This window comes from Exophiala mesophila, assembly GCF_000836275.1.
Source record: "Exophiala mesophila strain CBS 40295 unplaced genomic scaffold supercont1.3, whole genome shotgun sequence".
NCBI lineage: Eukaryota > Fungi > Ascomycota > Eurotiomycetes > Chaetothyriales > Herpotrichiellaceae > Exophiala > Exophiala mesophila.
This window is the reverse complement of record NW_015622506.1, coordinates 2,327,190-2,354,777: the sequence shown is the minus strand read 5'-3', so window position 1 is coordinate 2,354,777 and position 27,588 is coordinate 2,327,190. Positions and strand designations below refer to the sequence as shown.

Here is a 27,588-nt window from a genome sequence, read left to right as displayed (position 1 = left end):
TTTAGGTACCTACCTACCTACCTACATACCATTGGCAAACCACCAATCTTCCCTTCTTGGTGTTGGTGTTACTATTATTCGTATATCACTCGCTCGCTTGGTGCTTGGTATTTGGGGCATGGCATGGCATGGCATGACACGCATCCACCCTCTCGCTTTGAACGTGCGCAAAGAGGTTGGCTTGTCTAGGTTGGTTGGGTAATTAGGTGGACGAACGAGTACATTTCTTTTTCTTATGGCGAACTTCGTCGTTCGGTTAGTTAGTTGGTGGTCCGGGCGTCTTCAACTATTGCTTGGGGAAGATAGGTCCAGTGACTCTTGGGTGTTAGTACTCCAGTCTGGTGGGTGAGGACGGCGAGCCCATGCGAGCCCATATGCCTTGGCGAGATCAAGAGGATGGGTTTTCCAATCATGTGTGTACCTTTATGTGCCAATGCAATAATGAATGAATCGATGGATGGGTGGGTGGGTGTGTGGATGGATCTGGTCTGCTTCGTGACCTGTGGAACTCCGTGTTACTGTTGGAAGTGGCGTTGCATGGCTGGTTAGACTGAAATGGAATGCTTGAAGAGATATATAATATGGTACTTCTGGATCTGACGAAGGAGGGAGTTTCGTTGCAGTTTGTTAAACAGAGTCGCAAACACCATCACCATTCCTTCGAACAAATCTATATCTATATCTATACCCCCTAGCCACTGTCTCACCTCACCTGGACAGAGACAACCTTCACCTTCCTATCCAACCCAGTCTACCAATCGAGTTATCCATCCATACACCCTTACATCGCGCAACATGCTCAAAACACAAAAGTCAATAGGATCCCTCTTGGGACTCTTAATCGCAATCTCAAGCCTCATGACAACCCTAGTCAATGGAGAATGTTGTGGCCTCCCCGTAACATGTGGTCCCCCACTATCACAAGCTCGAGTTAATGGAATCCGAGTCATGTACTCAACAACCAAAGTATGTTCGAGTAAAGACATTTCCACCGAACCGTTTAGCTGCTGTGGCAACGGTCCCTGCAACATTTTCTGCTGCAACTGCGACGATGGCTGTATCAAATTTGACAGATGTCCTCGTACCTCTGCCGCTACCTCGCCGTCTCGTCGTTCGGTCGGCCCACCAGGAAAGTTTGGTCGGCGTCCCTTTCCTCCTTTGGGTAATAAATTTGTCGGTGAGGATGGCGACGACGACATGGAACTTGAAGGCGTGGAGGTCGATACTTGTCCTGCATATGCTACTTCTTCGATTGATTGCACTCGTCATAAATTCGATCTGATCGATTCCAGTATTGAGAAGGATGGGAAAATCACAATCCGGGAATTCATTGCTGGTTGGTCGTCGATCGATCCTCATTTCTCAGAGGCATTGTGGGAGGATCCAGAAACGTATATCAAAGCGGTTGAGCATTTCAGAAAGTTTGATACTGATGGAGACAATGTCTTGACTTTCAGTGAGGCTTTTGAGAACAAGGCTTGAGAATGAGTTCGCTATCTGTTAATAAGTTGCGTCAGTAACACAGGCCATGGTTTGAATGAAACATCAACAATTAGAGGGCCTCCACACAGGGGCATTTGGCAGGGAACACAGACTCGGGAACAGCAGCCATCCCAGCTTATATAGATAGAAGTCCCTCAACTTTACTTAGTTGATGCGGTTCAGATCCGGTTCAAACAGAGTCAACCCTTGAAAAGCGGTTCTAATACAGTTTAGATTCTTTCTTCACGTCGTGCCTCGTATGTCCCTTAGTAGGTACCGTACATACAGTACTAGATTACAGGTACTTGTATGTATGTAATAGGTAGTACTTGAGTACTCACCTACCCTGTTTCTGCCGAAGATGCTGCAGATTGCTTAGATTCCGAGAATTGGATTAAATGGATCCCTTGATAAATTTATTCTATGACTATAGCTAATTAAAGTTAGGGACCAGTACTTGTGTAGTACAATTCTATCGTTCGACTTCAGTCCTTTCTTGTGAATGGGTGATTCTTTCCACGTCCAACCGACGTGACATCCCATAGGTCCATTCACTACTGCCTATGCTGTCTACCTTGCTGGGGCAGCTCCTCCCAGTCAAGTACAAAGCATCATGTACCTAAACTTTCATGACCTCTGGGTTTCCTTGAGTCCAAGCCGGAGCAATCTCCAATTCCGAGACCTTCCACAAGTCGCCTTGACGGACCACTTTAGCCTTGTACTGGTTGCCAAACAGGTAATAGTCCTGAAACTCCGGACTCGGCCCTTCGCCGCCTCGAAAATGCTGCGCAAGAACACAACAGGTCAGATCCGCCGTGTCTGGCCCTGTGAGGTAGCAGCGGATGTTTGTTGCGCTGTGTGTCGTGTCAAGTGGCCTCCCGACGGCAGTCATTAGGCGATTTACGACATCGGTCTTGCCTTCAACGATTGAGTATTTCATGCCCACTTTGTTGAAGGGTCTCAGGTCCATGACAACGTTGTCTGTCACAGCAGAAGAACAGAGCTCGTCAGAACCTTCGTCCAAGGAACAGACAAATCTGACAATGGCGTCGATTGCCGCTTCGCGGTCCGTGAGACCTCCGACGTTTGGCATCTTCGTAGTAGTGGTAGTGCTCTGGTGCGGATGTGGTCGTGGTACTTGTCGAACTCGTCTGGTGAGGCCTGTGGGGCTGTTTACTAATATTATAGGTATAGTAGCAGTACCTTGAGTGATTGAAGAAAAAGTGTTTAGAGGAAAGGGTACTGTGCCTATTGAACGACCTCAAGGGCTTTGTCGAGGTTCTAGTATTCTGCGCTGTATCTCTACCTCACCTTGGCACCTAATCGGGACTCTGCTTCGATGCTCCACTCAAGATCCACTTGACTTGCCTCAACATCACCTCACGCACGGAGATCCCGGAGCAAAACCCCAGTACTCCGCATTTTCACCCACATTCAGCTACTAGACTGATGCACAGTATCCCGTTCGACTTGACAGATCCAATAAGACAACACTTTAAAAACGATTCGGCTCAAGCCCCGGACTTTGGGTCACTCGGATTTCATGGAGCTCCAAGTTGCGTGAGCCCCTTTGCTTGCTACGGGTGAATGGAAGCTTTCGAATTCAGCAGTCTAGTCCTCCTCTGAGTACACATGGTGTGTTTGTGGAAGAGGCTGAAAAGCCTGGGTTGATGACCATACCGCAAGTCTCCCAGTTTCAACTTCAGTGTAATCAACGTTGGAACCATTCATAGCCACAATGGACATTTCTTTATCCCGTGCAGCGATTTTGCTTGTAGTCGCTACTGTTGTGGTTTCCGTGGTCAGAAACCTCTTCAAGAGCAAGAAAGCGGCGGCCGCTGGTACAAAACCATTGCCTGGACCAGAAGGTACAGACTAGTATCTACCTTTTGTTGAAGCCCTGGCAAATCAAGGTTTCGCCAACTTGTCGTGTCTGAAGCTAACAGAGTCATTCCCAGGATGGCCAATCGTCGGGAACGCATTCGACATTCCCAGCTCGCACGCATGGTTCAAGTTTGCGGAATGGGGAAACAAGTATGGCCCCATCTACCAGGTCAAGGCATTTGGGACAACGCTGGTCATCATTTCGAAGGAATCAATCGCAAATGAGCTGCTCGGCCTGCGAGGCGCCATCTACTCTGACCGACCTGCTCTGATTATGCCGGCCTTGATCTCTGAAAGCGGCTTCCTCGGCGCCATGGGCTGGGGTGATTACTGGCGACGAGCGCGGCGTTTTGCTCAGTCGATGTTAAGCACCAACATTGTCCAGCAGTCTATCCCCAAGCAGACCACCGAGGCGCGTCAGATGGTGTTCGACCTAGCCAAGAATCCCTCAAAGTACGCATATTGGCTAGAGCGAGCGGGTGTCATGACCTCGATAAAACAAATCTACGGTTTGACCGAAGAAAGAGGGTCGGCCGAAGAGCGCCATGTCCACGAAATCACGTCGTTTATGGAAAATATCGAGCGTGTCGCCACGCCGGGCCAGTACCTAGTGGAGTTCATCCCATCGTTACTGTCGCTTCCAACTTGGCTAGCTCCTTTCAAGCGAGAGGCTGAGACCTTGGTCAAGCGGCATTGGAATTACCTCGAGCCTCTGATGTACCAGCAGGTCGGCAAGTTCGGTGGTGAAGTGCCTGAATCTCCTGAGAGCTTCTCGCGCCGCTTCCTCAGGTCGAAGGATGACTGGGGCTTGACGGACAAGGAGATCGTCTGGGTTCTGGCGAGCATCTACGGCGGTGCTGCTGGGACCTCATCTTCTGCCATGCAGTCCATCATTCTTAATAGCTGTTTATTCCCAGAGGTGCAGAAGAAGATGCAGCAAGAGATTGAATATGTAGTTGGCTCCGACCGCCTGCCAAACTTTGACGACTTTTCCCAAATGCCCTATGTACGGGCTGTGATCAAAGAAACTCTACGCTGGAGACCTATTCTGTCTGGAGGTAAGCAACCTGGCCTGACTTACCCTTCAACCGATGTATCTAAGGAAGAAGACAATTTTGACATTTTGTATCACATATAGGTTTCCCCCATGCCGTCACCAAAGACGACGAATATCAAGGCTACCACATCCCCAAGGGCGCTGTCATCATTCCTAACCAATGGGCCATACTACGCGACCCTGAGCAGTATCCAGATCCCGACTCTTTCCTGCCCGAGAGATGGTTGAAACCAGAATATCCCACTTATCAAGAACCATTGACTCTTCACCCAAATCTCAAGCGGTTTGCCGCATTTGGCCATGGACGCCGTATTTGTCCCGGTCTTGAGGTTTCCGAGAAAGCGTTATTTCTCCAGACAACGAGCCTGTATTGGGCTTGTCGTGTTTGTAAGGCTAAAGATGCTGCTCGGGGCGATGAGATTCCAGTGCCTTGGTATGATTACACGGGCGTCAGTATTTCAACGCCTCGTCCGTTTCGATTTGTGATTGAAGAGAAGGTCGAGGGGAGGTTGGCTATGATGGAAGAAGCAGCGAAGGATGGACATGAGACAGAGAAGGCTACAGCTTAGCTATCCCAATTCAGTCATCGTCTCCAAATAAATGACATTGTTGAACTCTTCGAGAGCCTGCCTTCTTGATCTCCAGACGCTAAGTCGTTCTGTGTCGTATCTAGAAGTGCATGTCTTCTGTTTCAGGGGAGGATGTTGTTTTGAGCTGGAAGTCTAGTTTGAGATCTCAATGTAGATGCGTTATTGATTAAGACATTACGAGGTGAACTTTTTCAAATTAATGCCTGCAACTATGACTTATAGCTTCGACATTTGGAAACTACAGACAGGTTGCCTCCCTTGCTTCCCCAAGCCTTCCCATTGTCACAAATTTCCCTCATATCCGAAGTTACCCTTCAACATGTTTGGCTGGCTGGGATTCAGCTTTGGTATGACTTGCATGCACCTTTTCCAAACCCTTGTCGCTGTAGTCTACGTCTCCACTCTCCGCTACGACGAGATTGTGGTTGTCGTGGTCGACATGTATATTGGTCGAAAGTACTGTCACCTCGTTCCCTTCACCGAACAGTAACGCAATCTCTTCCAACGGCAAGCCTTTGGTTTCGCGGATGGTGAGACATGCCCAGACAAATGCCACGGCAGTGACTGAGATGAAAACCAGATAGAATTTCCAGCCGATCGTTCGCATTGCGGTAGGTGTCACCTGCAGGAGGATCTGTCGAAGCATCAGTCCATGTTCGGGGCTCATTCTTCATCCAACTTACCAGGTCAGTGAGGCAGAGTGAAGCTACACCCAGGGACATTCCTTTGGCTCGAATGTGATTGGGGAACAATTCAGGCAGGTAGACAACAAGGGCGTTGTCGAGACAAGCTGCGAATATCCAAATGAAGAGGTATCTAGCAGTATGGGCAGGTTAGTCAACCATCCGATGGCGTCATTTGATGAGGCGCAGGGTTCTGAAGACATACAGCATGGCAACCGCCGTACCAAGGCCTGCTCGATTCGGATCGTCAGGCACAGGACTTGCGTAAAGGGCGATCATGATTGTCGCGACCACCAGGCAAAGACAGCAGCCGCCAAACCCGAGGATGATCATTGGTCTGCGACCCCATTTGTCCATGAGCCACGCTCCTAATCATGGTCGTCAGTTATTTCGTTCTTGACCGGTAGTTTTCACGGCTACTCACCAATCAGAGAGGCAAAGATACCACCAGTGATCCAACCGCAGAGGAGAATCAGAGTTTCTTCAACATCGAAGCCCAAAGCCTGGTAAATCATAGGACTGAAATTGTTGATTACAATGACTCCAGAAGCTTGCCCAAAAGCGCCAATGAGTATGACAATGATGGCTCGTCGACGGTACGAGGGTTTCATGAACAGGTCCTTCCATGAAGAAGGCATATTCTTGTCATGCTCGGCTTGCGTACGCATCTGGTAGAACTCACTCCTGGCAAAGTCGTCATTCGGCCCGGACTGGTGTAGTCTCTGGACAACCTTTTCCGCCTCTTCAGCTCGACCCTGCAACAAGAGCCATCGGGGAGACTCTGGAAAGATTGGAAGCAGAAGGAGCATCAAGGTTGGGAAAATAAGAGCAAGGCCCAGCGGCGCTCTCCATTGAGCGACTGGATTCTGAGCGTGGAAGAAAGCGAGACCCATGTATGAGGCGAGAGAATAGCCTACAAGGATCAAAACTCCATTGAGTCCTCCAAAAAAGCCACGCAGAGCTGGTGGTGCCAATTCCGACGTGTAGACGCCAGTGACGGGGACGAAGGCATTGGCTCCCATGCCGACGAAAAAGCGGAAGACGATGAACATAGGGGGGTTCTGCGCAGCACAGCAGAAGATTCCTCCAAAAAGGCTGATGCTGGCACAAAATACGACAGACATCTTACGGCCCCATCTGTCCATGACGAAGCTTGAGGAGAGAGCACCACAGACAGAGCCAGCCTATGGCCGTTAGCATCCACTGCCGCCTGGAGCTCAATGGGCTGGATGGGAGACATACATAGAATACTGCAGACATTGCTCCCTCTAGTTGTGAGGCATTTCCAGTGGGAAGAAAGGTCTCTGGGTCCACAAGGCGCATATACAGCAAGAAAGAAGGCTGTCCCATGGTGGTGCCGATGATGGACGCCGGGTAGCCGAAAGCGAGCTGGCCTAGGGAGACCAGCAAGCAGATTCGAAAGTTATACCAGGTGAATTGCCTCGAGCCACCGAAGCGTGCTTTTGGGGCGACATGATCGTCGGAGTGCATTGTGCTGGGGGTGTAAGCGGTCTTCTCGGATTGACAAGGGGATGTCGTTGCAGAGGAGAGGAGCATATGTTCTAGAGTATTATATACATATACAAAGGGGCCTCGACTCCAGGGGATAACTGCAATCGGCTCAATCCGGCCCAGAATACTCAATATACTTTTGCTAACCTGGGGCTCCCGAAGAGGTGGTTCATAGCGTGGCGCGGAGACAAGGGGTGGTCTGCATCAAGCCTAGAGCATATTCATTCATGCTTCAACCCCAGTAACCTGGAGAAAGCCTCGCTTAGTCGCATGAAATCTCTATACTTCGCTAGACTCCTGCCCCGGAGAAGGGGGAAGTATTCGCCATGGCCTGGAGCTAGAACGAGAGTGGGGCTATCCCGTTGTCTGGTGTTGAGGGTGGCCACCGATTAAGGACGAGACCACAAGTCAGTCCACTTTGCGTGTGATTTGCTTGATTGGGTCTGACCATATCATGATAGGTTTGGTCGCAGCCAATACTCGGAGATGTTAGACACAGCGGGCCGTGAGCATGGAGATGGCGGAGTCACGGAGATGTCGGGGTATTGTCTCAGGAATCTGGGCTTGGTCTACAATGACCTGTTCAAGACCAGGTACGGGGTGCGGGATGGGATACTGTGGGTTTCACCCACTGGTGATATTTGGGGGTTCCTGAAGAGTATTAGTAGGACTCTGTTCATAGCATGTGGATGAGGGTCGACATGAGAAATGGTGTACTCCGTAGGATGTTGTGGATGTTGCAGGGCTGTGGGCCTGTTCACGTGATGTGAGTCCGTGGCATTTGATAGCCTTGTCCACCTTTGTCACGTGACATTATCAGCCCGCGCCACGGGATATCTATCACGTGACATGGTACCAAAATCTTTTTTGCCAAGATTTCGTCTTCTTGTTCACGTGGAGGCACCGACGTCAGGGTTCAAGTTTCCCCATTCAGGCTCTTCCGGGGGCAAAACTCCCCGAGTCGCTGGGTGACTGGGTAACAGTAAACAATTATTAGGCGGTAAGGTGGCACTAACGGCGCCTAAGCGGGGCCCTCGAGCCTAAGTGGGTGCCTGTGAACAATTCAACTGCCTTCACTGGTTGGTTATCACTGAATGAGACTGCATCACTTTCTCCAGTACATCAGAGACTCCATAAAAAAAAGTTGAAAGCTTCACTTGTTCTTTTTCTCCAAATCGATCTCTTTTTTCTACTCAATTCTCTGCTACAACTCTGTCTTTGGACAATCCTACTGTTCATACCACTGCAATCAAACCTCTTTTTCCCCTCCATATCTCAAAATGTCGGGCCTCTTGCCTGTGGCGGTGTATGCCGCAAAAGTCCCACCGGGCGACATCATGATTCCAGCAGTCCCCGACTTTGCTGCTACTGTATGTTCAGTGTGTATCTTTTACCCTAATAGCATGACTAACACAAGTTCTCGCAGTTCCGTCTTACAATGGCAGCCATTGACCCCACCGCTGAACCAGAATTCGAAGACGCCGACGACAAGGGACCCGCCCGCGCAACTCTCAAAGTCATTCGAGTGCCTGACCACCTGTTCAATGACGACTCTGATTCCGACGACGAAGACTACTTGGACGGTCTTGAAGACGATTCGGAAGACGACGAGGATGACGAGGATGACGAAGAGGTCAACGGCGGCCCAAGCGAGCGAAAATCAAAAAAGCAGGCTCTCCTCGAGGCATTGGCCGCTGATGTAGAAGAGGATGAAAAGATGGGCGATGATGATGACGAAGATGAGGATGAGGACGATGAGGATGACGACGCAGAAGAAGATGATGGCAAGGCAGTCGAGATCCTGAAGAAACTTCTAAAAGATTCCAAGGGCAAGGGCAAGGCTCTCGATGGCGAGTCGGACTCAGACGAAGAGGACGAAGACGATGAAGCCCTTGAAATGGATGAGATTGTCATCTGTACTCTCGATCCTGAAAAGGTAATCCCGCTGTCCATATTTTGCCATATTTCCCCACGTACTAACCCTTCACTAGCACCACCAACAAACTCTCGATTTCGTCGTCGGTGAAGGAGAAAAAGTCTTCTTCAAGGTTTCAGGCACCCACACTGTCCATCTCACCGGCAACTACGTCATTCCCACCGATGATGGCCCCGAAACTTCCCTGTACGACGAAGACTATGACTCTGACGAAGACTACGACCTCTCCCCAGACGAGGATGAATTGGCTGAGCTTGAGGGTCTCTCGGACGACGAATCTGACGAACTCGACGACATGGATGACCCACGCATCCTTGAAGTTGACTCGGATGAAGAGGAAGCCCCCAAGCTGGTCAAGGGAAAGAACAAGCGCCCTGCTGCCGACAGTGATGATGAGGAGGCCACCCTTGACGACATCATTGCTAAGTCGCAGTCCAAAGCTGATGCCGCTGACGGAGAGTCCAAGAAGCTGAGCAAGGCCGAGAAGAAGAAGCTGAAGAAGTTGAAGAAGAATGACGGAGAAGCGGCCGCTGTCGAACCCTCGACAGATGCCGCCGCCTCCAAGAAAGAGGCCAACGGTACAGAGAAGAAGGTCCAGTTCGCCAAGAACCTCGAGCAAGGACCAACTCCTTCTGCCGCTCCCACCACCAAAGCCGAGAAAGCGAAATCGACACCGTCCATCACTGAAGTCCAAGGCGTGACTATCGACAATCGCAAGACTGGAACCGGGCCCGCTGCCAAGAAGGGCAACCGCGTCGAGATGCGCTACATTGGCAAACTCGACAACGGCAAGGTATTTGACAGCAACAAGTCTGGCAAGCCCTTCAGCTTCAAGCTTGGCGCCGGTGAGGTCATTAAAGGCTGGGACATTGGTGTCGCTGGCATCCAAGTCGGCGGTGAGCGACGGCTGACCATCCCTGCAAACCTCGCGTACGGAAACAAGGCTGTGGGAGATATCCCCAAGGGAAGTCGCCTGACATTCGACATCAAATGCTTGGGCATCAAATAAGGCACAGGCATCCGTTATGGAGGATGTGTAAAATGGGACAGTCGCACATTGATGGTCGTCCTCTCTGGCCTCACCTCCACATTTCGTCGGTATCCTGAATTGGATACTTATTTCATCTGTCCTCGCCTACCTCAGTCCTCATGGCATGATCAAATGCCGGCGTTGAGTGTCGATCCATATTAAAGGCCTCGGGTACCCTCATCCAGGGCATGCGATTCCCCTGTATTTACCTACTTAGCAGCGCTGTTCCGTGCATCAGCTTTCTCAGCCGTGCTTCAAAGGGCGTGGACAACATGAGAGCAGCAGTAACAGCCGCATTCTGCACAGCGTGTGTATCATTGACGAAAATAGTTTGACAGAAAGCAGAATAGAACAAAAGTGATGTTTCCTATAGGTCCTTTTTCATTTCAACTCGCTTGTCATCTTTCCTCTGCAATATCATCATCTTCCGTCCAAGGCTGACCCACGTGACTTTCGGACATCTCCATATACAGGAATCACTTCATTCAACTACCTCCCTATCGCCTTATTCAAACTCTCTCAGCTTTTCTCCAGTTCAATTGGCTTTGTCCTGTCTAGATCCATTCGACCAAATGCCACTAGCTAAGATCTCATGGAGAGGCATATCTTCTACAAGCCTGGTCTCTGCCTATGGTAGAAGAGGTCGTCTCCATACAATCTTACCAGATGATATTTTACTTGCTTAGAAGCACGCCATCCCCGGCCTTTATGGCCAACGACTGACAAGGTTTCCACCCCAAATCCATATTCCTAACACAATAGACAAGTATTAAACAAATATACATATACATCAAAGCGAACATAGACATCCCAAGGACATTGTCACATCTCGTCTCCTCAATAACAGGATCATCACCACCACTACCACCACCATCGCCATAATCATCATGCCCACTGAATCCCCACCCAATACTCTCCCTCCAGAGCATATCCCCATTCTCATCATCGGTGCCGGTCCCGTCGGATTATCCCTCGCCATCGAACTCCGTCTCTTCGACATCAAAGTCCTCGTGGTCGATCGTGAAGCAGAAATCATCAATTCCCATCCAAAAGGTCGAGCCAACGATCTTCGAACTCTCGAACACTATCGTCGTTGGGGTGTGAGCGACGAACTACACCGACTTGCCTGGAAGACACGTAATCCAAACCAGAAAGTCGTCATTACGAATTCAATCGTCGAGCCGCCTCTAGGTGCATATCCACTCCGATTGGGTCGACATGTCGATGAATCGCGTGACTATGCGGCTGAACCATCATTAAGTGTCCCGCAGGCGATTACGATGCGTGTTTTGCAGAAGAAAGCGGTGGAATTGGGTGCCATTGTCTTGAGAGGGTGGGAGGCGAAATCAATTCACCAGCAGGATGATGAGGAGAAATCCGTAACGACGAGGCTAAGGTCACCAACAGGAATTATCTTTTCCATTTCCTCCGAATATGTCGTTGGATGTGATGGTCCTGATAGTCTAGTCCGAACCACCGCTGGAATTTCACGACGTGGCATCGGCCCAACATCACGGAGTGTGAGCTACGTTGTCCGCAGTGAAGGGTACAAGATCGGCGATCTCATTAGTTCACCGGCCCACGACTCTCTCGGTTTCCTCATGGTATTGAGCTCAAAAGCCTCCACCATCGTCAGCATCCCCGACGACGAACACTGGGGATTAAGTTTCGAAATCCCCGACGATGCACCAAACCCCACTGACGAGGAAATCCAACGTCACGGCCGCGATGTTCTCGGAGTGGATACCCCCCTCTCCATAGTCAGTTCATCCTCATACCGAGTGTTCACTCGGGTTGCATTATCATATCGCAAGGATCGTCTATTCATCGCCGGCGATGCCGCTCATCTCTGTCCCCCCACTGGCGGACATAACATGAATGTTGGAATCGGCGATGCCGTGAACCTAGCGTGGAAAATCGCCGGTGTGGTTCAAGGATGGGGAGGGGAGAAATTACTTCAAAGTTACGACATCGAACGGCGGTCGGTTGGGAATTTAGTGACGGACGCGGCATTCGATAATCACTCCGCAATGGAAAAAGCGACGGAGATCTTTCGGAATCTACCATCACTGGATCCCAATGCGAGTTCGGAACAACGGTTTAATCGTGGCGATATTGCGTATCAGATCACGTATCCGCAATGGAATAGTTTTGGTGTCGTACTGGGTCAGAGGTATGAAGAATCATCATTAACGATTCGCGGTGAGTGGACGGCTCCGCCTTATAGTGGGAGTGAGTATTGGCCCCATGCGAGTCCTGGGCATCGTGCACCGCATGTATGGCTTGATGACAAAAGTCCTTTGTTGGATCATTTTGAGAAGTATTTCACTTTGTTGGATATAGAGGCTTCTGATGGACAGGTTACTCGGTTCTTGAAGGCTGCTGCTGATGTTGGGCTTCCGATCACTCATCTCAAGGTTTCCGCCGCGGTTGCGAGGAAGAGATATCCTGCTGAGATCACGATTATTCGTCCAGATCAATATATCAGTTGGCAGGGAAATGAATGTAGTAACCCTGCATCCGTCATCGATACGATTAGAGGGTTCTAGAATAGATGATGTTAGACGAAAGACTTTCAATTTACCTGCCAGTGAGCGACACATTAATTTGTTTGTGAACGATTTCTAGCAGCTAGTCTGTTTTGCTTTAAAGAGTCCCTCTATCGGTAGAACGTAGCCATTGTACATTCTTCGAGGTACTCGTTACTGCTGGCAGTGATAACGCCGCATTAAGATGAAGAACTTATGATGCAAGACCAGTCGCAATGTCGATTGCTTCACCAAATTCTTTGGCCAGCCCGTGCCCTTTGCAGCCCAAAGGCCTTGAAATTTCCATGTCCGCCTAAGACATCGTGGGTGGCGCCCCCATAAAAGCTGCGTTGTTGTAACCGTCTTCTTGTTTGATCGTACCGTTGAGAAGCGGGCATAATCTTTAAGAGAGAGGTTCCAATGTCAGTGAATGATTCTTAATGAGTGAAGAAGAGAGTGAAGGAAAAAAGGATTAAAAAAAGGTAACGACAGGCTTGTGAACACTCGTGGAGTCGCTGGCTGGATGGCTCGTAGACACGGCGTAGAGTTCGATTGTCCTCTGGATTTCGAAGCTGGGAACCCCGTTTTGATATTCCCACCATGATTTGATTTTTGAATGGGATATCTCTTCCGGGCATACACGCTTTCCGTCCATCCAATCGTAAGGGCCGCGCTTCATATCCTGCCATAGGAACAGGGACAGTAGGAAAATTCAATACGGATTTTGAATGGGGATGTCAACCGAGCGTTGAGTCGCAAAGGGCAGGATGAATGGATGATGAAAATGTCGCTGGACAACTTTCACGATGCCACCATTTATTCAAAGCTCGGAGCATCACCCATCAAGGAACCGACTTTGCGATCAAGGGGGAGATTGCAATTTTTGCATTTGACTGACTTTTTGTTGGTTTTGATATGGCCCACTTGACCACAGTTTGCACATTTGCGCATAGTCGGTTGTGTATTCTTGCCTCCAGGGGTGGCATCCGGGTCAGGTGACAATGCTGTTCCACCAGGGGATGTCGCGGGAGCGGCATTCTTGTTCTTCGTTCTTTGCTTGCGGCGGGCGGCGTTCTTTTCGAGTTGAGCAAGCGCTTCTTCGATTCTGTAACTTGGTTAGCATTCAAAGATCGCCACATGGACCATGGGAGATTGGCTTGCCGTCTGCGTTGACGGGCATCTTTCTCTGGGTCACCCGTAGGCGCAATATCCGCCAGACTAAATCTCGTCAGTTAACATGTTTGGTATAATCTGACCAAAAAACCAACCTAGTAGCTGCAGCTTCCTCCATCTCTTTAATTCTCAAGTATTGTTTAATGACAGCAGGGCTTGTTTCGAAATGTACTTCTTGTACTTCCTCACCGTCAACGATCTTGGTGCGGACAATCTTGAGCGTTTTGTTGGTTTGACCTAGGCTGTTGATGCTTCGACGACTAATCGAAGTGGCAGTCTCATCATCCCTACGTCGATACGGTGCCGGCGTGTGTGTCCCTGACATCGGGGTAGCTCGAGGGTTTGATCTCTCGTTGTAACGATCTTCCTGGTTGTCAACATCGCCATCCATGTCTAAATCTGAGGGCTCAATTTTCGAGCCCAGGCTGGCCTTTTGTTTGTCCCAAATACCACGAATCGACTCTTCGTAGGACTTTTGTTGTCGGGCGACATTGTAGCTGTGTCCGCCGAGTTCTTTCTTGAGAGCAATGGCATCTTGAGCTGAGCCACCAATTGGTCGAAATCCTCCCTTCATACTTGTCTTGATGAACGAGAAAGCTTCACCACGACCTGAAGGATCACCCTCACCAAAGAGTTTGAGCATCGCTTTGCCTTGTGTAGCTTGAATGAAATTCTTAGTGGTTCTCCAGGGTGCCAATTGTTGCTCGATGCTATCGTTGTCATTCTCCTTATCGTCATCGTCGTCATTGTCGGCAAAGCCCGAGTCCTGCAAGTACTGAGCTCCCACCTGCATAGACTCGAGAAGGCAGATTTCTTCTGGTTTGATCATATTTTGAATGGCATCCTCGTCCGGTAGAGTCTCGCCAGGCTTCATCTCCCACTCTTTGTGTTCCTTGCTGAAAACCATGAATTCCTTCATCTTCTGTCTGTTTTGCATATCAGTGGTGTCAGGAAAGTGGCGAGTGACATCTTCGACCCGGAGTCTGTGGGACTTTTTCTTGCGAGCAATACGGTAAGAAATAGCCTTGAGTCGATTCTTCGCGTTGGTGGTTACAACACGAGAATGTGTTCCCGGGATTGTGGTGGTGGGAAGTTCTTGACCGACTACATAGACGTTGTCGAGAGCACGCATGTAATACTTTTGACCCTCAATACCGTTTGACTCTCGCACAACCAAAAAGTCAGTGGACTTTGATTCTTGCTCGAAAATTGGAGCACGATACATGGAATTGTACAAGGCTGTAATGGTTTCGCCGGGGTCGATTTGTCCAAAGATGTAGAATGGAGATTTGTCCTCTGGAAGTAGCACGCTGGCTTCTCCGATCTCAGGTTTGGGACGAGATGAATCATCCTTTGTTCGTCTGCGGTAATAGTGAATGACCTTGTTGCCCATTCCTATCTGCGACATCATGAGAGGGTGTTCTTCAGAATACTCGAGGAAGAGTGGGGTAGATAAATCGGATAGAGATAGATCTTTTGTTTCTTTGTAGATCTCTTCCACCTTTTTGTTCTTCATGTGTTTCCTCTTCTTCTTGCGATCGATGCTCGAAAATGTAATGTTGTGTTTGAAATGTAGTTTTTTCCGATGATAGTTTCGCAGCTCTTGAAGTGACAATCGAACTTGATAGTAAGGATACTGGAGGCGTACTGCGGGTACTGAATGACTGACTTGTATCGAAGTCAGCTGGCCACGAACCTTGTGCTGGTGATTTTGTTTGAGCAAATCGTATTCAGCATCATTGGAAGTCTTGAATCGCTGCTGGAGGCGATCTTTGAGTGTCTTGACCAATGGTGCTTTCTCGCCTGGTCGCACTTTGACCTTGACCGCTTCTGGATCAACCTCCTCGACGAGTAACTGTGGATCATTCAGGTCAAGGACGACCTTGGTAGCAAGGCTAGCGGTTTTGCGTTCGGGGTTGTCAAAAGAGGGGATGGCTATTTCATGAATTGACACGATCTCGTGAGGGTTCATGCCAAGACGACGTTTCTTCCGAGGATGCTCGACATCGTCGAATTCGTTGAATAGATCATCATCGCTGTCGACAATGCGAGGTCGAATTTCGAAAGCTTCATCGTCCGAGGGTGAAATATGAGACAAGGTGTCAAAGTCGGTGCACATGAACTCTAGGTCGCGCAGGGTGAGACCATTTGGCAAGAGCTCATCGTCGTCGGACTCGTCCGATGACTCTTCCGCAGATTCTTTAACGACAGGGGCCTTGGTATTAACAATATTTTCCAGCGTTTCAGGCACAGTTGGGGCGATGGCTGAATTGAAAGCCGTCCTCTGATCTGGTTCAAGGTCGAGAGTAACTTTGGTAGGGCGAATCGGCCTTGGAGGCTTCAGGGGTACTTTTGCTGGCCATTTGTGTGGTCTTGGAGGGAATAGCTTGTTGAAATATGGAGCTTCATCGCGTTTGAAGTTGGGAAACTCAAGCTTCAGCCACTCATCGATGTTTTCTTGTTCGGTAGTGGGCGCATAACCTTTTCCTGATTGGGCGAATAGGGCAAGTTGAATTCGATATTGGGCATCTTCAACTTCATCCACGTCGGCGTCAAGCATGGAGATGTCTTGCGTAGCCTCGTTTTCGTTGTCTGATGCCAGATCATCGTCGTTATCTGCCGTGGGCTGGGGCGTCTCGGCTGGTTTGGCTGGAGGTGGAAAGGCCTTGCTAGGTTCATGGGTGGTCATGACAGGGGAGAGATCGCCGAAAAGGTCATCTTCATCCAAGTCATCCAGATTGCTATCCTCGATACCTGGAAGCTGGTCGGAGATGGGACCTGGTTGCGGTTGGGTGGAGACGCCCTCTTCATCAGGCAGAGACTCGTCATCGCCAAAATCCTCGAAATCGATTGCATCGTCCGCCTTTTCACCAACTTCTAGCGCTCGATCGTTCAACTCATTCAGATCGAACCCCTCTGCCGCTCCACCCTCGTTCATCAACATGCTCAGTTCATTGTCTGCATCAGCGTTGGCGGAAGCCGGCATGGCAAAACTGTCGTCGAAGGGAGTGGCCACAGCCGAGTCTTGGACCAAGTCGTCATCGTCATCGAAGAGATCATCGAGGCCGTTAGCCTGCTGATACGGATCCGATTCCATGATTGTCTAGGAGGGAGAAACTGTGGGAGTGTGTCGTGCGCGAAGTCTCAGATGGACGACCGCGGGGAAGAGGAAAGGTGGGTGCGCATGACAGGAGGATGGTGACTCTGAGATGGGATCACAAGAGTTGCGTTTGTAGAATAGCGCCGTGTGATGACAGAGATTTAGTCGCAGTCGATAGACAGACGTGGTGGCAAACAAAACAATGACAAGAGTAATAAATATGGAACAATTGAGAGATTCCAAGTGACGCGGTTGTCGACGTCGGACGTCCGCCAGCCTGAAGTCCGTAGTGGCTTTTATGCTTTCGCCTCGGCCTTGTCACGTGACAAGAACTCCTCGTGCTCCCGCCCAACTTGATTGGCTTCAAAACCACATCCAATTCAGCATCAACGTCGACCTTTTCATTACGTATTGAGTCCTATTCACAAATATGCCCGCTCATGTTGGTTTATGAACGTCAAGCCTGCCTTAGCGCGGCAGATTACCCTATCCAGATCCTGTCTATAGAGGGAAAATCTGTAGTTATACCCTTCCTACCCTCATTGACAAATCTGCCTTGATTGTTGTAGGAGGAAGGAGCACTTCTCGCTGTGGATTGATGCCAAGGGAAAGAGACAGAAGAGACACGATATAATTCAGTGTCTTAGCGAGATCATATCAATCCAACGCCTTTATTGCGCCTTCTGGCTGCTCTCTTCCCACCCACGTTTACACATGTAGCTTCCGGCCTCAAGACGCCGACGGTGGCACGTTAGTAATGCACACGCCAAGTGGCTCCATAGCGCAGAGCCGGATTGCGCCTTCCGACAATTCTCAGGTGATGGTAGCCTGTATCAAGTCTTGGCATAGCGAGATGGTGGCCATGAGTCAACTTCACCCTGCAGTCCATCATGAGTGTCGCTCCTTGCCCGCGGTATACCCTCTCGGACTCATGACTTCAATATCTTCCAATTGCCAAAGTACGCCGACAATGCCCGACTGGTCCCATATGTACAATAATGCACCACCTGAGTTTTCGTGTCCTCCTTTGCGAATTTCGAAATCTGTCTGAGGTCACTGGTCCTAGGAAGATAAAGAACCACTTCTGATGTGATCTTCTTAAACGACTGATATAAGAAACTGAAGCTATAAGGTTCCATGGATTCGAGATCAAACACTTCTGAACTTCGATACCCCGGGCCTGTGATCATCATCAGTGTTGAAGCTGTGTAATCGCAAAGGTTCTGACTTACCACCCCACGGAGGACTGGCAAAGATAACACCATACTGGCTGGCAATGGCTTTAAGAGAAGTGACAGTGGCGGCAGGATTGGTGTCCACAAGACCCAATAACTCGAAACAATCGCCATGAAACCATGTGATTTTGTCAGCCACCCCATAGATCTCTGCATTGTGTTTGGCGCAAGCGAGAGTGGCAGCGTCTTTCTCAATGGCGTAGACTCGTTTCCATTTTCCGGACAATGCGAATGCTATTGTGTTGCCTCCTGCACCACAGAATGCATCAATGATGATAGCTTTGTTTGATGGTGCAGCGTCGGCAATATGCTGAGCAATAGTGCTAGGTAATTTTAGTCAGACAAGGACGCTTAGTAGGTTCATTCGCAACATACTTCGCGACTGATTCATGAGTGACGCCGTACCAGGCGTCATCTGTCATCCAGATTCCTTCGTCATACTTTGAGAAAATTGAGTAACCCTGTTGCCAATATCTGTTCCATCAGTCAGTCCGCAGACTAGGCCGGAAGTCTCTCAACGACCTACTTCTGAAGATCCCAGGGCACTTCTTCTAGGGTTTGGTAGTGATGAACCCCTTCAGGCAGCGACTCCTCGGATGATTCTTGGGTCTGCTTCTGCTTTTTCGCTGACCACTTCGCATCTTCTGCAACCGCCCTCGACTTGCGCTTTCTCGCCATGTCGTCGCACCCACGCCTGAGTGAACAGGAGGCTGGACGTTGAGTCGAGGGTCTTGAGAACTAGTTTCATCGTCTCCTCCGCCGAAATGGGAAAAACCAAACAGCGCACTGCAACACTTGCTCCGCCGTTTTCTTATCGATAAGAAATCTCCAAAATCCCAAGCGCAGGTAGTTCATCATCACCGCCCTACGCAAGCAACGTTCACTTAAGACTTTATCGTCGACATCCTCATATATGAGCGATAGCTCAGCTGTCTACTGTTCGTGAGGCCAAGCATGGACAACTCACAGTTCCGAAGCCTCCTAAATTCCGGTCAGAAGAGCCAGGCATCTCCAGATGGATCAAACGCATCCGGGTTCAAGAAGCCTGCGCTCGGCTCTCGCGCAAGATCATCAATTCCCATGACGCCGCGGGTGCTTGCAGGTTTCAACGCAGCGAAGGACTTTTCAAGACAGGTTGCCGAGCACCAAAGGTCTGCTGACGGCCAGCCACCCGTGAAGAAGTTCAGGTCAAGCGCCGCGCCAAAGGGTACAAAATTGGGATCTGGCTATCAAGATCGTACTCTTGCACGCAAGAACGATGACGGGAGTGAAGAGAGTCAGGACGACAAAGAAAAAAGATTCAAGGCTTTAGAAGAGATGTTCAAGCTACAACAAATTGATCAAGTCACATTCGACCGTCTCAAAGCCGAGCTTGGCATCGGTGGGACGCTAGAGAGCACACACATGGTCAAAGGCCTCGACTGGAAGCTGCTCGAGAGAGCGCGCAAGGGAGAGGATCTGAATCAAGCCCCTAGCACTGAGAAAGATACCAAGTCGGAGGCGCCGGAGGTCGACATTGAAGACGAATTGGACCAGGCTCTAGCGAAAGAAATCGACGTGACAAAGCCTGCACAGAACACAGCAGATGACCATGACGACTCAGAAGCTATCACAGGGGCACAGCCTACGACACGCGACGAGATTCTGCGGCGTCTGAAGGAGAGTCGAGGCGCGAGACGCGACACACCCTCTGAACCGGCCCCGGCACTGGGAGGCAAATTTAAGAAACTCGTATCGGAGAAGAAATCTAACAAGAAGAAATTCGTCGAAAGCATTAACGGAAGGCGGAGAGAAGTTCTTGTCATCACCAACAAGGACGGGACTACCAAACGTAAAACACGGTGGTTGGACGATGAGGCGGCGAGAGGGGAAGCCAATGACGGTCGACCGCTCGGAATGGAAATACCAGCAGAAATACTCGCTCGGCAAAAGGCCATGGAAGCGGAAGAGGCAGCGGCAGAGGACGATAACGATGATATCTTCGGCGGCGTTGCAGAATACGATCCGCTCGCCGGAATCAATGATGACAGCGACGAGTCAGAAGCTCTTGTCGAGAAGTCCGAGACTACGAAACCAGAAAGCAGTACCGATACCGGCCAATCAAGGAACTATTTCGGACAAATAACCCAAAGGGACGAAGGTGCAGACGATCGAGCGAATCCAATCATGAAGGACCCAACACTGCTGGCCGCGCTCAAGCGAGCGGCAGGTCTACGCCGACAAGACGAGGCTGGAATGGATGGGGACGAAAGCGCCGAGCCTGATAATGTCGACCAGGAAGCAAAGCACAAAAAATTCCTGGCCCGACTGAAGGAACAAGACCGGGCAGACGCGGCAGATTTGGATCTCGGATTTGGCGAGTCTCGCTTCGGCGACGAAGACGAAGAAGATGGCGCGATTTGGGAAGGCGACGAAGGAGGGGAGCAGACGAAGAAGAGTGGACGAAAACGTGGGTCGAAGAAACGCAAGGGCGACAAGGATAGCGTAGCGGATGTAATGAGAGTGTTGGAAGGGCGGAACAAGGATAAGTAGTGTAGCATATTTGAATTCTAACTGGTGCAAAGATTACAGAACTGGACAAACATTTCATCCTTGCTTGGTGGTGAGGATGTGAAGGAATTTTCATTGCGACGGTACGAAAAATCGATAAGAGAAAGTGACCGAGCCGGATATGAAGACGGAGAAGCAAAGAACTGAAGCGGCGTAGACTCTATACTGCTGCTTCAATAGTGGATAAGCTAGCTGTTGTCTGGTTCTGGGCACGGCGGGTTTACCAGTAACTTGGAACTCTACTCGGGAGATGGATGTGGGAAACGGTGGGAACAAAATAACAAGAAATCAGCCTATCGACATGGGGACGAGCAATAGGTTCAAGTTGCACGGACTCTGTCGTGTTGCGAACACGTGGAATTGGTTTCGGTTTGAACCGAGAATCATAGTATTATGGATGTAAAAGAGACTCTGAAATAATGATCGGCAAAACAAACAGTGTAGATGACATCAAGTGCTGTATGAAGAACGAATCGAGATCATGTTATGCATGAAAACCGCTGGGAATAATGGATGTAGAGCCAGACTACAAATACGCCAGAACAACATCTTCGGACAATTTGACTAAACTGACGTGATCGGAGACCAACATCGAAGCACACACTTCATGTCACCCAAGCATTCCAAGGCTCTTCGCTTCCAAGAGACCAAGAGCCTAAAAGGGCCTAAAAGGGCCAAAAAGTCTTGAAGCCTTGGTGAGGAACCCTGGAAGACTGGGAATCGTCCTAGTTTCTTTAGTTATACACTCATAATTGTTGTTTAATGTGTAGCCTGGAGAACCGACAGAATCACAACTTCGCAAAATCGCGCAAATAGTCAATCGCATTTGGTCGCATTCAGTCGCACCTGCACCTCGAGTCGGACGACCAACAAGGCAATAGCGACTACTCTTTACAGTCCATCTGCCCAACGTGCCTACTTCCTTTGTACACAAGCACTTGGCGTAGATTGAAGCACAGAGATGCAGTCGCACCGTTGCCATCGCTATCACCATCGCCCTTGCCGCTGGTCGACGATAGTTACACTTGGCATCACGTGGCCCACAATGTACGGTGACACTGCCACCGCCAGAGACTCCAGAGACTCGACTGGAGCAACCAATTGCCACTCCGCGACATCCTGACAGCTCGCGCCAACACAGACCAGACCTTGTCAACACGACAGTGAGGATGTTGATCGATCAACATTACGCATACAAACAGTAAGCCATGCTGCTGCGTCAACCCCAAAGGTGAGATCGAATCAATCAGACTACTTACTCCGTACGCTCCTAACTGGTCCACGCTATGTGCAGACTCCAGAATGCCCTTCCTCTACAATTCCACATCCACAAACCGCCCATCCTCTACGGAGTAATAAGCTGTGGAGCTTCCACGAAGCCATGCCACAACAAGGTTCGGGTTCCTGGCAGTAGCGCAACCGATTATCGTCACGAGAAAACTCTGATAACACACCGCTTAGCCTCCCTCTGCTTGCGTACTCAGTACTCCGTAGGTGGAGTTTCCCACCTACGGAGGGGCGCTGCCATGCTGCCTTCAGAAACTCCCCTGCATTGCCGCCCCAAGGAACAGGTTGTTTTCAAACATGGCCGACGCTTCTGACTGGCTGCTCATGTCCCAAGCCCACAGTCATGTTACAAATACGGGGCCGAGGGGCCAGGCCTGCCATAACATCTTCCCCTTTTCGACCATCCGCCTTCGCCAATGCCAGCCTTCTGCAAGGCACAGCCGGATTCCATCACGGTTCGTCTTTGGTCTTGACCGGTCTTTTACACCAATGTCTACTAGCAGCCTCCAGTCTGGCCCCGTATTCATGTGGAAAGTTCGGGTCTTGACTGACCAAAGCCAAGGGGATCCACCTCTCTGGTCCCAGGACAACCCCGGCCACATAGCCCTCGGCTTTGAAACGTGCCAGGCCATCTCCTGTTCTGCTTGTCCACCAGCTCCATCCACTCCCTTGGATAGACAAGCTATATTTCGTTGCAAGATGCTGTTTCAATTCTCTCTCCTTCTCTCCTCTCCTGCTCAATCATTCCCTGTTGCGTCTACTTGACACGTTTTGTGCGACACATAGCACCTCCGTCCTTCTTTCTCAAACTCCTGCTAGGCTTGCCTCAGGTCTATTCTTGCAATTCTGCACCCACTAGAGCTACGCTCGTGGTCACTCATTCGCCAACCAGGTCATTCATTCATTGAATCCCTATACAAAGTCCCCTGGAGGGTTCCTCATTCTCCAACTACCGCAACATAGTTCCCTCGAACTATCCACCGCTTACCTGCATAACGAGTACTTGTACCCCTTGCAGGCAATATGGTTTCCAACATCATCCCCGTCTTGGCATTCGCCTCTATTGTGCTGGCACACCCTCACCCACACGCTGACAAGCATCGCCCATGGCGATACTATGGCTCCGGAAACAAGCCCAGTCGACCAGATGGAGTTGCTGCTCCCACTGGATTTTCCGCTCCTCCTACAAACGACTCCAGTCCGATCAACATCGCTGGAGCTCCTATCGACCCACCTTCCGGAACCAACGACGATCTTCAAACCGTCACAATCGTTCCCGTATCCGATGAGTCAGCAGAGCCCGCTAGCAGTGGCATTGAGCAAATCCTTTCACAGAGCTCTGCTGTCGATCTTGATGCCACCGGTTCATTGACGGCTGCCGCGTTCTTCGGTCGACCAACTGGAAATGGTCGTCGAAGCACTTATGCTTGGGGAGGCGACGAGGGAGTTCCCTCTGCTTCCGACCCAGCTGCCGTGCCAACCACCTTCCAGACTGCCGTCTACACCGAGCCCACCGCAGCCTATGGCAGCGATTCTCCAGCAGCAACCTCTGCATCCAGCCCAGCCGAAAGCTATACTCCCAGCACTGGAGGTAGCGGTGGCTCGACCAGTGGTAAGAAGGGTCTCTCCTATAACAACCCATCTCTCACGAACGCCTTCGCCGGAAAGGGCATCAGCTGGGCCTACAATTGGGGCTCGAGACCTGATGGTACTATCCTCTCTGGAGCCGAGTTTGTTCCCATGCTCTGGGGAAACAAGCAAGACTTTATTAGTTCTTGGGCTGGCGCTGTTTCCACCGCCATTTCCAACGGTGCCAGACATGCCCTCTCCTTCAACGAACCCGATCTCGGTGAGCAGGCCAACATGGATGCAGCGACCGCTGCCCGTCTTCATATTGAAAACATGAACCCTCTGGCAGGGCAAGTGGCCATTGGATCACCGGCCGTTACTAACGGCCCAGCTCCAATGGGTATCGCTTACCTGAACCAGTTCTTTAGCGCTTGTGCAGGAAACTGCAAGGTCGACTTCGTTGCATTCCACTGGTACGATTCCGCCAGCAGTATTTCATATTTCAAACAGCACGTTCAGGACGTCATCAATATGGCTGCCGAACATGGTATCGGCAAGGTATGGCTTACCGAGTTCGGTGCTTCTGGCTCAGATTCCGATGTCGCCAACTTCATCTCAGAGGCTGTCGCCTTCCTCGACTCTACCCCAGCGGTGGAGAGGTATGCTTACTTCATGGTGAGCGAAGGCCTCCTGGTCAACGGTGGCTCGCTCTCATCTTTGGGCGCCGCTTACGCTGCATAAACTCATGGCTATGAACATGCAGTTGATGTTGGAGTATTTTGTCCATCTTGATGCTGTGCGCATATATTGGAAAATTTACAAGATATTATATGAAAGCAATCTGATTGATGAATGAATTGGATGTCACTGGTCAGCAGTCCAGAAGCTACATTTGGAATATTTTGAATAGATTTACGTGGAAATGAAAACACGAAATATATATGTCGTTCAATGATAAAAAGAAAGTGTTTCTTGATTTCATGGCACCGGACACTTCTTTCCTACGCGTGACTACGTGACTACATCGATGCCATATCTTCCACGTTGGCGTGGAAGTTCTGAATCTTGCAATAGTGATGTCGTGCTGACGGCAGATGATTTGCCACCAGCAGACTCATCATCCTGATCCCACCAGCCTAGTCTATAACGAGGCTCTGTGCGTTCAGATTGCTCGACAGAATCTTCTCCTATGAATAGATGTTGCTGCTCGCCATTGCATAGTTGACCTCCGACCAGAAGATAAGCAACGCCGAATATTGTGCAAGGATTGTACGGAACCAGACGCCTGAGGCGAGTCAAAGTCCATGCCACCAAGCCCAGCAGCGTCATGGCTCCTAGCATGATTTGTAATGCCAATTTTGGCCCTTTGTGTTGCACTAGTCGACGTGTGCTGGCGACCTGGGTAACGAGTCCTTCAAAGGTGTCTGATGTCTCGTGGAGAATCAAGGAGCCGGCGTTCTTCTCCACTCTCATATTGCTTGAGATCGCCTGTGCCATGTAGCGGCGGTAGAATGCAGTTACTGCTGCCAGAACGGTACTCTGGTTTTCTTCGCCGATCAGTATTGACTCTGGAAGAGGCTTTCGTCCAAACAAGACGCCCTGAAAGAATCCATCTACCGGTGAGTCGGCCAGATTTGCAGATGCATATTTCGTCTGATTGAACAGTGAGAGGGACTGCTCCATGTGCCTTTGAATTCGATATGGAAATGCTGTCTCGCCGTCCGAGCTGCTTGCTAGAAGCTGGATGCTCTCCTCGTTGGGGATGGGAGGCTTTGATATCAACATGCTTTGCGACGTTAGGGTGAGGTTGGCCTCTAATTGCTGCATCTGCTGATAGCACATCATCGCCGTGACAGAAGTTCTGCTCGGATCCTCGATGTCAACGAAACCGTAGATGAATCCTAGCGTTGGACACCCAGGTGGGTTGTCATTCTGACTCTTAGGATCTGCTTCGCCAAAAGCACTTCCCAGAATCGCATCGTATGGTCCGACATGAAGGTCGAGTAATTTTGCAATGAAAGAAGAATTGCCTGCAAAGCCTACCCGATGTCGTACTTCGATGAAGCTCAGATTTCCACCTGGACCACCTAAGAGACAATTTGGAGGTAAGGAAAAATTGACTTCCACCGTCGCACTTGCAGAAAGGATTCTGGGATTGTAGGATGCAGCCACATCAAACGCACTTCCTTCGAGAGTCATGCAGTCGAGCGTCGCTCTCAAAGCTGGTGCTGTCAGTCGTATTTCTGAGGCGTCTGATGTTAGGGCATTAGTAACAGTAGCCGTAAAGGACAAATCTGGGAACGCAAGCTCCTCGTAGGTACTTCTTGGGTACGACAAATTCAGACTCTCAGTCAAGCTGGTGAAGACGGCGGCAGATCTGTCATTGACCGCGCTATCTTGCCATGCGAGATCAAATGCATCCAATCTTGTCCCAATACCAACACTGAGGCTGTCGAACTCTCGGATAGTGAATAGGCCAGATACCACAATAGTCAAGACACTGCCAATAATTGCAGCCGTCATGGACGATAATGCTGCCCACCAGCGACTCTTGACAGAGACAAACATGGCCACGAGGGGAGATTTGTCAATCAGGGAACTGCGAATACTACGATTCGATGGCACTTCCTTTTCAAACAAAGCGTTGAATGGCGCAAGCACCGAGATATTGAAATCGATAGCGTTGAACAGTGTAGCAACCAAAAGCATAACAAGTGCTGGCAAGAAGCGAACGAAAGCATTGTTCAAGGTACCAGACGAGCCTGAGAGAGCCATCAAGCCTCCTTCAAAATCTGACCGGACCTGCAAGACTTCCAGTACGGCTACCAGGATTAATGGAAACAGCATTATCAGAACCATTAACGGTGGCCGAGTGACGAGTGGATTCCACCAGGTTTCTGGAGGCCTTCGGGTGGGGGCACTTGTAGCAGCTTGCGAAGTATGGCCTGTGGAGAGGCTTGCAGATATTGACATGGTTTGGGGGCAACTAGGTTGCCCAGTGGCATTTGAGAAGAAATGATATTGACCGAGTTCATTAGAGACGTTTAGTTCCGTGAGTAGCGTAATCCGGCCAAGGATTTCTTGTAATTGTGAGCTTCTGGCTGTGATCTGAGCAACTCCATGAATGGTCGCCAGGTTGAAGTATGGATGTTGCGTTGGTCGGAGAAATAGAAGTAGGATTGTTATGAGGGCTAGTGCGATGATACCACCGACCATACCCCACAGAGCACCGCTGCTTACCAGAACTCTTTGCTGCCAAAGGATGGTCTGGCCATCTATGGTTGTCTCATCAGTCTCAAGGATGTTCTTTTCGATGATCTGTACTGAAATGTGACGATATGCAGCTTCTGCTGCGTCTTGAAAGGTCCGGTCCCCTTCAAAGAGTGCTTCGTACGCTCCACCCAGTGGAGCTGACATCACCTTGAACATAGTGTTCGGGAATTCTTCTGCGTTGTGGGAGTCAGAGAGATCGCCAAACATGTTGGCTGCATCACGCAAGGCAGCGCCGAACATTAACGCTAAGTCCTCGTCTTCGAAACCAGGGAATTTCTCCTCTTTGATTGTTAGTCCCTCGACGGATAAATTCGCTTGGTTGTGTGTTATGTGATGTGTCAGCTTTACACTGCCTCTCTGGTAGCCAGGCCGGCAAAGTAAGCTTTTCGTTCTTTTGATACCAAGTGCAAATGAGGTGATGTCAGTCGTCACACCAGTAGAATTCGTTACTGTCTGATTGTACTCGACTTCGACTAGGGTAAGGAGTTGACGATCGGGGAACGGGGATATATTAGCATCCATGGAACAATTGACTCGTTGCATCACCCCACGCAGCTGTCGTGGCGGACATATCTCCGAGCTAACGTCCAAAACAAATGTCGGTTGCTCACCAACCATCATTTCGCAACTCGGATTGACGATGATGATAGTGTCCCCACTTCGTGAGCCATTGGCTGCGTAGGGTTGTGGGTTAATCGA

At 50.0% G+C, this 27,588-nt stretch overlaps 7 protein-coding genes across 9 annotated transcripts; 4 read left to right on the top strand and 3 right to left on the bottom strand.

Moving 5' to 3' along the window:
- Nucleotides 1-5,219: 5,219 nt before the first annotated feature.
- On the bottom strand, nt 5,220-7,897 carry PV10_04436 (uncharacterized protein). The gene is made up of 5 exons (XM_016368987.1): nt 6,939-7,897; nt 6,121-6,880; nt 5,902-6,064; nt 5,697-5,829; nt 5,220-5,647 (listed from the first exon to the last, which is right to left on the bottom strand). The coding sequence occupies exons 1-5, from the start codon at nt 7,251-7,253 to the stop codon at nt 5,321-5,323; spliced, it is 1,698 nt and encodes a 565-aa protein (XP_016224775.1). The 5' UTR covers nt 7,254-7,897; the 3' UTR covers nt 5,220-5,320.
- Nucleotides 7,898-8,399: 502 nt separating this feature from the next.
- PV10_04435 (uncharacterized protein) lies at nt 8,400-10,527 on the top strand. The gene is made up of 3 exons (XM_016368986.1): nt 8,400-8,578; nt 8,635-9,144; nt 9,200-10,527. Exons 1-3 carry the CDS (start codon nt 8,489-8,491, stop codon nt 10,151-10,153), a joined length of 1,554 nt encoding a protein of 517 aa, XP_016224774.1. The 5' UTR covers nt 8,400-8,488; the 3' UTR covers nt 10,154-10,527.
- Nucleotides 10,528-10,958: 431 nt separating this feature from the next.
- On the top strand, nt 10,959-12,723 carry PV10_04434 (uncharacterized protein; the record flags this gene model as incomplete). Its single annotated transcript, XM_016368985.1, has 1 exon — nt 10,959-12,723. The coding sequence occupies exon 1, from the start codon at nt 11,062-11,064 to the stop codon at nt 12,721-12,723; it is 1,662 nt and encodes a 553-aa protein (XP_016224773.1). The 5' UTR covers nt 10,959-11,061.
- PV10_04433 lies at nt 12,501-17,226 on the bottom strand. Of its 3 annotated transcripts, XM_016368983.1 has the most exons (4): nt 13,971-17,226; nt 13,864-13,920; nt 13,601-13,807; nt 12,501-13,103 (listed from the first exon to the last, which is right to left on the bottom strand). In XM_016368983.1, the coding sequence occupies exons 1-4, from the start codon at nt 16,970-16,972 to the stop codon at nt 13,016-13,018; spliced, it is 3,354 nt and encodes a 1,117-aa protein (XP_016224771.1). In that variant the 5' UTR covers nt 16,973-17,226; the 3' UTR covers nt 12,501-13,015. The 3 variants fall into 3 exon arrangements, with proteins under 3 accessions (XP_016224771.1, XP_016224772.1, XP_016224770.1); XM_016368984.1 differs by having other exon boundaries at nt 12,501-13,807; XM_016368982.1 differs by having other exon boundaries at nt 12,501-13,920.
- A 233-nt stretch (nt 17,227-17,459) lies between these two features.
- On the bottom strand, nt 17,460-18,915 carry PV10_04432 (uncharacterized protein). Its single transcript, XM_016368981.1, has 4 exons — nt 18,737-18,915; nt 18,586-18,684; nt 18,208-18,533; nt 17,460-18,155 (listed from the first exon to the last, which is right to left on the bottom strand). Exons 1-4 carry the CDS (start codon nt 18,886-18,888, stop codon nt 17,905-17,907), a joined length of 828 nt encoding a protein of 275 aa, XP_016224769.1. The 5' UTR covers nt 18,889-18,915; the 3' UTR covers nt 17,460-17,904.
- A 185-nt stretch (nt 18,916-19,100) lies between these two features.
- On the top strand, nt 19,101-20,784 carry PV10_04431 (uncharacterized protein). The gene has a single exon (XM_016368980.1). The coding sequence runs from the start codon at nt 19,165-19,167 to the stop codon at nt 20,740-20,742; it is 1,578 nt and encodes a 525-aa protein (XP_016224768.1). The 5' UTR covers nt 19,101-19,164; the 3' UTR covers nt 20,743-20,784.
- Nucleotides 20,785-22,444: 1,660 nt separating this feature from the next.
- On the top strand, nt 22,445-24,546 carry PV10_04430 (uncharacterized protein). The gene has a single exon (XM_016368979.1). The coding sequence runs from the start codon at nt 23,071-23,073 to the stop codon at nt 24,355-24,357; it is 1,287 nt and encodes a 428-aa protein (XP_016224767.1). The 5' UTR covers nt 22,445-23,070; the 3' UTR covers nt 24,358-24,546.
- The last annotated feature ends 3,042 nt before the right edge of the window (nt 24,547-27,588 follow it).

Coding starts and splice junctions, on each gene's coding strand:
- PV10_04436 (XM_016368987.1), bottom strand. CDS start 7,253: ATGCTCCTCTCCTCTGCAACGACATCCCCTTGTCAATCCGAGAAGACC. Junction 6,881..6,938: donor CAATGTCTGCAGTATTCTAT/GTATGTCTCCCA, acceptor TAACGGCCATAG/GCTGGCTCTGTCTGTGGTGC. Junction 5,648..5,696: donor CACTCTGCCTCACTGACCTG/GTAAGTTGGATG, acceptor ATGCTTCGACAG/ATCCTCCTGCAGGTGACACC.
- PV10_04435 (XM_016368986.1), top strand. CDS start 8,489: ATGTCGGGCCTCTTGCCTGTGGCGGTGTATGCCGCAAAAGTCCCACCG. Junction 8,579..8,634: donor TCCCCGACTTTGCTGCTACT/GTATGTTCAGTG, acceptor AAGTTCTCGCAG/TTCCGTCTTACAATGGCAGC. Junction 9,145..9,199: donor GTACTCTCGATCCTGAAAAG/GTAATCCCGCTG, acceptor ACCCTTCACTAG/CACCACCAACAAACTCTCGA.
- PV10_04433 (XM_016368982.1), bottom strand. CDS start 16,972: ATGGAATCGGATCCGTATCAGCAGGCTAACGGCCTCGATGATCTCTTC. Junction 13,921..13,970: donor GAGGAAGCTGCAGCTACTAG/GTTGGTTTTTTG, acceptor GACGAGATTTAG/TCTGGCGGATATTGCGCCTA.
- PV10_04432 (XM_016368981.1), bottom strand. CDS start 18,888: ATGGCGAGAAAGCGCAAGTCGAGGGCGGTTGCAGAAGATGCGAAGTGG. Junction 18,534..18,585: donor ACTCATGAATCAGTCGCGAA/GTATGTTGCGAA, acceptor AAAATTACCTAG/CACTATTGCTCAGCATATTG. Junction 18,156..18,207: donor TGCCAGTCCTCCGTGGGGTG/GTAAGTCAGAAC, acceptor TGATGATCACAG/GCCCGGGGTATCGAAGTTCA.
- PV10_04431 (XM_016368980.1), top strand. CDS start 19,165: ATGGACAACTCACAGTTCCGAAGCCTCCTAAATTCCGGTCAGAAGAGC.
- PV10_04430 (XM_016368979.1), top strand. CDS start 23,071: ATGGTTTCCAACATCATCCCCGTCTTGGCATTCGCCTCTATTGTGCTG.